We start from the raw sequence: 9,269 nt of genomic DNA on the forward strand, positions 1-9,269 counted from the left end.
AGATGTCGTTTTAATAATTTAATCAAAAATTTAATAGAAAAGTTTAATAATTCAATCTATATTCATCTATAGAACAAATCAATCAAAAATTTAATAATTCATCTATATTCACTACAACCAACTTAATTTAATAGAAAAGTTTAAAACTAAATAAAATTTCGATACTTTAACCAAATAAACCAATATATAATTCATATAAAATATCATTCATAAAAATTTTAAAGTATAAAATATGGTTATTGAGTAAATATGAAAACTAGGATTAGTGTTTAAAACTTTATTTACAATAAATTATTAATCAGATATTGTAATCAAACAAACATGTTAACAAAAGTATACAAATATATTTGTTAAAGGGCTTTTCGGGCTGGCCTGAGCCCGGTCGGACTAAGCCCGAAATACCCTATAGCCCAAACGGGTTGAGCCCGAAAGGCCCGATTTTTTCTGGACATATATATTTAAGCCCGAGCCCGGTGTTTTTCAGGGCTGGGCCGGGCCATCCCGCGGGCTTTGGCCCTAATTGACATGCGTACAATATATTATGTTTTCACAAAGTGAAACTATAAATAATNTCATGGAACAATAAAGTATGAGGTTACTTATCTCTATAATGAACGATAAAGGTTAGACGGCACTACGGTCTACGGCGGTAGAGATTTTGTGTTTGCCCCCGACATGGTTAGGGGACGTGGGAGAAAGAAATTTTGGAATGTACGGCGACGGCTGCTAGTTTTTTTTTTTGGGACATTAGCACTAAAACCTATTTTCTCTCTAACTTCTTACACTTATACCTACTTTTAATTCCTTCTATACTTTTGTAACATGTTGGTTATAAATATATAATTGACTGACATAAAGCTAAACATCATATAATAAAACAAGATCAATACTTAAGTGCTTTTCACGGAACAAGTAAAGATGAGGATGATGATGCAAGAAAAGCAGTTGGAGGCAAAAGGAAGAAGAAGCAAGAGACATGACACAAAAGGCGAAGACGATGAAGCAAGAGACAGGACACGAAGACCAAGTTCCACAACGCCAAGAACCAGCTTGAGGAGAAGAATGTCAATGTCATAAATCAATCATAGTCTCGGCCTAATCTCTCAACCTAATGCCCAATTATGTATTCACAGTGTTTTAAAGACTGTGACACTACATACTGAAGAATCTTATAAACCTGCCCAAAACCAAAATCTTGTTTAGTTATAAAGATACAAAAATCATCACACAATGATAACAGAGTTAATAATAACAATTTTTTCTACCTGTTGCAGTCTTACTATAGACAAAGTTGAATCATGAGGAAACAGCAAATGAGTATTGACAATCAAAACTTGTTGATGAGCATCATACTGAGAGTAAGGAGGAACTAATTCTACATGTAGCAACTGCGCAACTCTGTCACCACAATCGTTAAAAAGCAAATCCCTTGAGTTCACAACTCTAAAATAATCCTTATGAACAGCCGTAAGCAAACCTATCATCATCACCAAATCACAAATGAAAACGCCACCAGCAGCTGACTCAGAACTTAACAAACCTATCAACAAAACTCAGTTTCTTCACCAGCAGCTGACTCAGAACTTAACAAAAGAACATCAAACAAGAATTAACAAAAACTAGCCTTTTATGAATGCATTTTATGAACATCAATAATAGCCTTTTATGAATATTTCTCCACTAAACTCAGTTAAACATAAGAGTAAAGCAAAACGCCCAGTGAGATAATTAAGAAAAACCCATTCCACAGACCACAGAAAGTATGAAATTAACCTCATAGCCCAAAAGGTGTATGTAAGCAACAAAAGCATAAACTTTCGAGTAGAGGAAAGAAGAATTTATAGTGAAAACCATATGAGAAGCAATATGAGGACCAGTTGGGTATTGCTCCAATTCCACCTGCCACACACATCATCAAAACAAAGTTTGTTCGACGAAATCAGCAAAACAACAAAAAAATTGAATAGTACTGAAAAATTCACAGAGGTAATTGGGGTTATTAGCCATACACGAGACTCATTGAACCTTAAATACAAAACACAAAGCAATTGAGAATACCTTTTCTCCATAGGTCGAAGACTTGATCAAAGAAGAAGACGACGAGGCGACATCTCTTTATCCTGCGTATTCATCATCCGATCTCGATAACGTCTCAGGAAGAAAAATACGACGAGGCGAGAGATCAATTTGATAAGATGGAAATCACCTTATCAAGGATAATAATAGAAATGGAGATAAGAAACAGAAGAATTAGGGATTGAGGTGAAGAATCAGAGAAGATTAGGAGAGAAGAGTAGAAACGTTGAGGAAGAAGATAAACATTTTGTTAATTCATTCGATAAAAAGGGTTCTACAGAGAACAAACAGAGTTAAATAGGAGAAGGACTAAAGGACTTAGACCATCATTAGTGGAGCAACCCACTATAGTTACTCTCACATTAATTAATTATATAAATAATCATAAATTAAGTAAAGCAACCCTAAAAGAACTTAAGTAAAATCACCCTATTACTAGAGAACCCAAAAAAAGATTACTCAAGTATTTAAATAATATTTTTTAATTTGTGTTTATTAATTATCAAACTTTATTAATCTAATATGACAAAACAATTATTAATTTTTTTTATATTACATNCCACACACATCATCAAAACAAAGTTTGTTCGACGAAATCAGCAAAACAACAAAAAAATNCAATTGTAAAACCAATATATTCGCCTCTAATCTTGGAATATATAATCACAGAACTCAGCTACAAACAGAGACAGTTGTGTGTGTGACAGAGAGNCTGAAAAATTCACAGAGGTAATTGGGGTTATTAGCCATACACGAGACTCATTGAACCTTAAATACAAAACACAAAGCAATTGAGAATACCTTTTCTCCATAGGTCGAAGACTTGATCAAAGAAGAAGACGACGAGGCGACATCTCTTTATCCTGCGTATTCATCATCCGATCTCGATAACGTCTCAGGAAGAAAAATACGACGAGGCGAGAGATCAATTTGATAAGATGGAAATCACCTTATCAAGGATAATAATAGAAATGGAGATAAGAAACAGAAGAATTAGGGATTGAGGTGAAGAATCAGAGAAGATTAGGAGAGAAGAGTAGAAACGTTGAGGAAGAAGATAAACATTTTGTTAATTCATTCGATAAAAAGGGTTCTACAGAGAACAAACAGAGTTAAATAGGAGAAGGACTAAAGGACTTAGACCATCATTAGTGGAGCAACCCACTATAGTTACTCTCACATTAATTAATTATATAAATAATCATAAATTAAGTAAAGCAACCCTAAAAGAACTTAAGTAAAATCACCCTATTACTAGAGAACCCAAAAAAAGATTACTCAAGTATTTAAATAATATTTTTTAATTTGTGTTTATTAATTATCAAACTTTATTAATCTAATATGACAAAACAATTATTAATTTTTTTTATATTACATAAAACTTTGGAATTTAAATATATTTTACAAACATATTTTACAAACATATTTTACAAGCTTGAATCCTCAAGGAGAAGAAGCTTTAATCCAAATGTTGCAAGCAAAAAACAGAGCATCAAAGAGAGATTAGAGAAAAGAATATAGAAGAAGATGGGAGCAAGAATTTTTCAAAGTACCAGAGAATTTCTTAATAACAAGACATAGGAATAAAAAGGCTTTTATAATTTAGTGTTATTGTAATATGAAAGAGGTCTTGCAACTAGAAAAGAAACATCTTCAGCAAACCATACAAACGAAAACAAAACCTGGAAATCAAATATGTTTTGGTAAGGAGAGAGGGTTTAAAGTCTCTAGGTCTTGTTGAATGCGACGATGTCACAACTCTGGATATACTCGTTGTTAGGCTCGGAGACGTAGAAGGTTTAGGAGGACAGAGTTTGGTGTTGATAATGATGATGAGGTCAGTGGTGCTGCTGCCGAAGAAGGATCAAGAGAAAGACCATATAAACTTTCTCCACTGATTTCCACAGAACAAAAAATATCAGTATAGTCACCTCAAACTTTTCATACCATCACCAAGATGTAGCTAATAAGTTTTGTTTCATCCCCTCTATAGACTATAGTTCACTTCATAATAATATCAAGAACCATTGGATAGCAGGAAAAAAACTAATGTTATTACAGCAATTTGCATGTAAAGTACTGATAACAAATACAAACTAGAAAGCAAGGACTAGAGGGAAACTAGCCTGTTTCCTAGACCTATTTGAGTTTCCTTGACCTATATCAGTTACCACAGGTTACAACCTATATAACCTAGTCCTCCCGAGACTAAGGATAACTAACATCAGGAATCTCAACTAAATAAAGTTGCTCTACATAACCATTTGATTTTCTTTCTCTTTTCAACCTTTTCCCATCTTAAATTTGATGACCAGGCTCTAAGAGTTTCTGAATGTGAAATCTAGAAACTGGAAAGATTTCAAAAGACATCGATATATACAGATAAGCAAGAAGTTTCCCATCTGTTTAAATCTACAAAGCACCGAGAAAGCAAATCCAGTCATTGCAACCAACGCATTCTACCAATTTATCCATCCACAATATAGAGCAATCCAATTGTAAAACCAATATATTCGCCTCTAATATTGGAATATATAATCACAGAAATCAGCTACAAACATAGACACTAACCAAAATGTGTCAGAGAGAGAAATAAAGAGACATACATTTTCATTGCAGCGCATGCACATGCTCTCAACTACGTAGAGGGGAGCACCGAAGGAATGATCAGCGGACACAGCTTCAACCACCGATCCAACATCGATTTCTTGATCGTTTCTGTTGTCAATCATCCCAAAAATCTAAAACAATCCTAACAAGTTCAAAACACCTAAAATATTAGAAAGAAGCTAAAAAGCATGAAACTTTATGCCCATCTACAATCCCTACGAGCTAAGCAATTTATAATAACACTTTCAAAGCTCAGAGGTGCGTGATTACAGAATCTTCATCCATAGAAATCGAGAAACAGAGTTCAATATTGTCAAACCCCAAAAGATTTTTGAACTTTGATATATCAATTTCTGATGGGGCTAAGCGAAACCAAATTAGCCAAAGACGTACCGAGATAAAAGAGTCAATGTTTTAAATTTTACAAAAACTGTGTGGTGCGGTGAAAATTACAGAGGCAGGCCTAACCTCCATATTTAGCCGGAAATTCAACGGATTCGGTGTGAATCGATGGATTTTCCCGGAATTTGGAAAGATCGCGACTTCGATCGCCTTTGTCTTTCACCCGACAGAGAAGAGAGAGAGAGAGTCTGTTGCGTTTCTCAGAAAGAGAAAATGAAGAAAAAAAAAATTAACTTTTATATTTAACTTCGAACCAATGGCAAAACGCCACGTTGCGTTACTCAGGGTGTTGCTCGAAATGCTTCCAGAAGGAACGATACTCAGCAAAATGGACTGGATAATGGTTTAATATTGTGGATTTGGGGCCCAATATAGAGAGTACCCATAAGAGTACTCACCACTAATCATGCTCTTAGACAACAATATTTAAGCAGCCCGTTAAGAACTAAACGAGGCCCAAATGGTTTCTCTTATCAATACCGTTCCCTCGAAGAACCACCTTGTCCTCAAGGTGGATAGAAATAAAACTCTCCAAACGTGATCTTCGATGTGATTGCTCCAACTTTTTTACTTACCGTTTTACCTTCAGTCAATTCTGCACCTATCAAATAGATCCCAATAGATGTCACCGACCTAATAGCACCCATCTCTAAATACATGCGGCAATCATGAATCTTTTCCAGCATCTTGGAAGTAACAAGCCAATCTTTTCTTTCACCCTTCTCAAACCATACGTACATTGGCTTTGCAATCTCTCCTTTATGCTTCTCCTTCCACACATGTGCAAGAATCTGATCTCTTACAACGATGCTTCCTTGAAACCTTTGAGCTTGGTGACACTGTGCTAAAACTCCTTCTCCAATGCCTAGGTCTTTACTTTCATTGAACCTTGGAGTCTTCTTGAAATACTTGAAACTTAGCTTCTTCTCTTGGCATTCTCCACCCACCAGCTGTTCATGTTTTGCGTCACTAACGCTCTCACCACTAGTGGCCCTACTCTCCCCTTTTACAACTATCTTGTCCTCAAGATAGCAGGCAGTCCTCCCCAAATTGTTTCCTTGCTCACCTTCTCTTTTCATCTTGACCTTTCTAGTACTGAGCTTCAGCTTTTCGTCCCTTTCACATAAAGTGATCCATTCCTGGTTGTTAAGGAAGGAGAAGGTGTGTTCCTGCCAATTAACACAAGTCTCTCCCAGTTTTGATAGCCAAGTGTACCCCAAAATCAGATCCACTTCAGTCTTTGTCAAGTCAAGTGTGAGAAAATCCTCAATGATTTCAGTTCCTTGAATGAACAAATTGATCCCTTGGCAAGTGCTTTCACTCATGATGATCTGACCATGTCCCAAACGAACTGACCTGGGTTTTGTCACTCTCTTGGGAAGCCTAAGTCGGGAAGCGAACTCCTCTGAAATATAATTATGTGTCGCTCCAGAGTCAATTTCTACCAACACTTTCTGACCTGAGATAGAGCCCCAGAACCTTAAAACCTTGCTCTTGGTACCTTGTAGCTTGACATCACTGTTCTCCTCAACCTTTCTTAGCTGTGCACCCTCCTGTAACCTGGTGAGACTCATTAACTCTGCATTTTCACCAAAATCAGCCGGAACTTGTAATCTAGCTTCTTTTCCCGTGTATCCGCTCATCTCCTCAAGCCATATAGCAAGATCCATTGCCTCTTGAAGTCGCTTAGGTTGCAATTTTCTAACCTCCTCTTGTAAGGGTTGCTGCAAGCCTCGTATGAACACATCCAACACATGCTTCTCTGGTATACTCATGGCCTCTCTACGCTTACCATCAAACTCTCTGCAGTAACTAGCCACAAAACCCTCTTGTAGCATTCCTGAGTATAATGAACGGCTTATAAAGCTCGGTCTCGGTGGCTCCTTGTTTTGTTCCTTGAGCATCCACTTAAATTCTTTCCAACTTGTCGGTGAATTCTTTTCCCATAAGCCCTTGATCCACTGACCTGATTCTCCTTCTAAGAGTGAATACACTATCTTCAACCAATCGTTTTGAGGAATCTGGCTTGCACAAAGTAAGTCTCCAAGCTGCTGATCCACTTGAATAAGTCTTCCTTAGAGCACTTTGACAGCCCAGCTTCTTGAAACTCACTGTGGCCATTTCTCCATTCTGGATCCTTCAAAAACAAGTCATCATGGTTCGGTTGTAGAGTTGATCCTTGAAATCCAATGTAAATGATTCCTGCAGCATCAATGACATCACTCACTCGCTGAGGTTTCATCCCATTATCTTCCCATGCCTCTGCCGATTTTGTCCAGAACATTGACTCATTCCTTGAGTTACCGTTGCTGTTCACCTCCCTTGAATCATGAATTCTGACATTACTCACACGCTGATGGACGGTATTAGCATGAGAAACAACCCCAGATGGTCTCCTTGATCTACTTCTAACATTCACATCCTCATCAACACCATATGATTGAGACCCATCATAACCAGAAATAGAATCCATGTAACTACCCATTCTAACATCATCGCGATTCCACTGGTATAACAACATTTGCGGTTGGATTCCAGAATCAAACCCAAGAGATCTCACCGGTTTACCTTGTTCCTTCACAAAATGTTTGCTGATTTTTGTTCCACCGAAGTTGACGTGTTGCCTCTTACGGATTTTCTTCTTCCTGACCTTATGGTAGCTGCGTGTGACATGTTTTCTTCCTTCCCTTGGAGCTTGGACAGCGGTTGGCAGCTCAGAGATCCATGGACTGAAAGACGCCTCTGGTAAAGCAGTGCCCACCAAGTGTTCGACAGAAGTCCCAAGAGAAGTTTCTGGGGATTTCCTTGGGGTAGGCTCTGATTGTGGACGATCTAGACTCGCCGTGACGGTTTGTAGGACGGATGGTGGAGGATCTGGACTCACCTTGGTGGTTTGATGACTAGCTGACGGAAGATCTGAGCTCACCGTGATGTTATGTACACCGGTTTGTAGGTCTAATAAGAGTTGTTGTCTCTCGCGATTCGTTCGAACCAACTCCTGCACATAACACTTAATCTCCTCACAAGATCGTAGGATACGATTGCAAGCTTCATCACCGACATTCATTTTCACTTTTTTTTTTTTTGATAAATCCTTGAGTTCAACTCTCAATGAAAGCACCAATTTGATAAGATGGAAATCACCTTATCAAGGATAATAATAGAAATGGAGATAAGAAACAGAAGAATTAGGGATTGAGGTGAAGAATCAGAGAAGATTAGGAGAGAAGAGTAGAAACATTGAGGAAGAAGATAAACATTTTGTTAATTCATTCGATAAAAAGGGTTCTACAGAGAACAAACAGAGTTAAATAGGAGAAGGACTAAAGGGCTTAGACAACAATATTTAAGCAGCCCATTAAGAACTAAACGAGGCCCAAATGGTCTCTCTTATCACAATTGTTTCTGGAAACCGATTAGAACTCCGATCGTTTTGATTTCTTCGTTTTCAATCGTTTTCATTGAATCGAAAGAGAATGAGAAGCAAAGGAAGAAAAGAGGAAAAAAAAGAAGAAAAAAACGTAACCAATATAATACTGACACGTATGATGTCTCTGAGTATCTAACTTGATCTGCGCAGAGAGCTAGGTCTGAGAAATAATCTGATTAAAACATTATTTTTATTTTGGTTTTATCTAATATATTAAAGGAGAAGTCGAGAGGGCTCACAGCCAATCTCACAAAATTTGACCTCTCTTGCCCTTAATGAAAATTACCCCTGAAAAATTTTTGGACAAGCTTTTGATCTCTATTTAGGTTGCTGAAACGCACCACATTCATCCTCAGACTTAAGATTACTAATTTGCCATTAATGAGAATCCAATCTGGACGTTTGTACCCTTCAAATTAATTTAGAAAATTATAAAAAGTTTAAATAATTAAATATCTAATCTATATAATCGTCAAAACGTGATTTAATAAATTTTAAAACGCTAAAACCTAAAATAATGGGCTTTAAAAAAAAAACCCAACCAAAATATACTGACCTATTCGAAACCCTAAAATTATAGGTTGTAAACATATATATATAATAGGTATAACCCTAATCATTCTCTATAATCCGAAATCTTTAAAATAAAGAAAACCCTAATTTTCTCTCATGTTCTTCAAATTATATATGTATTATAGTTTTGATGATCCCTTATATAGTTCTTCGTATTCGTGTTCGTGTTTTAATGATT

General features: G+C 36.7%; 1 protein-coding gene across 11 annotated transcripts; it reads right to left on the reverse strand.

Moving 5' to 3' along the window:
* On the reverse strand, positions 793-5,438 carry LOC104757883 (uncharacterized calcium-binding protein At1g02270-like). Of its 11 annotated transcripts, none has more exons than XR_002036342.1 (4): positions 5,155-5,438; positions 4,683-4,794; positions 1,266-1,477; positions 793-1,177 (listed from the first exon to the last, which is right to left on the reverse strand). XR_002036342.1 is itself a non-coding variant. In XM_019239635.1 (4 exons), exons 1-4 carry the CDS (start codon positions 2,067-2,069, stop codon positions 1,109-1,111), a joined length of 339 nt encoding a protein of 112 aa, XP_019095180.1. In that variant the 5' UTR covers positions 2,070-2,581; the 3' UTR covers positions 793-1,108. The 11 variants fall into 11 exon arrangements, 1 of the variants encoding a protein (XP_019095180.1); XR_002036341.1 differs by having other exon boundaries at positions 4,683-4,817; XR_002036339.1 differs by having other exon boundaries at positions 1,266-1,398; positions 4,683-4,828.

The sequence above is a fragment of the Camelina sativa genome, chromosome 17 (assembly GCF_000633955.1).
Source record: "Camelina sativa cultivar DH55 chromosome 17, Cs, whole genome shotgun sequence".
NCBI classification, from domain to species: domain Eukaryota; kingdom Viridiplantae; phylum Streptophyta; class Magnoliopsida; order Brassicales; family Brassicaceae; genus Camelina; species Camelina sativa.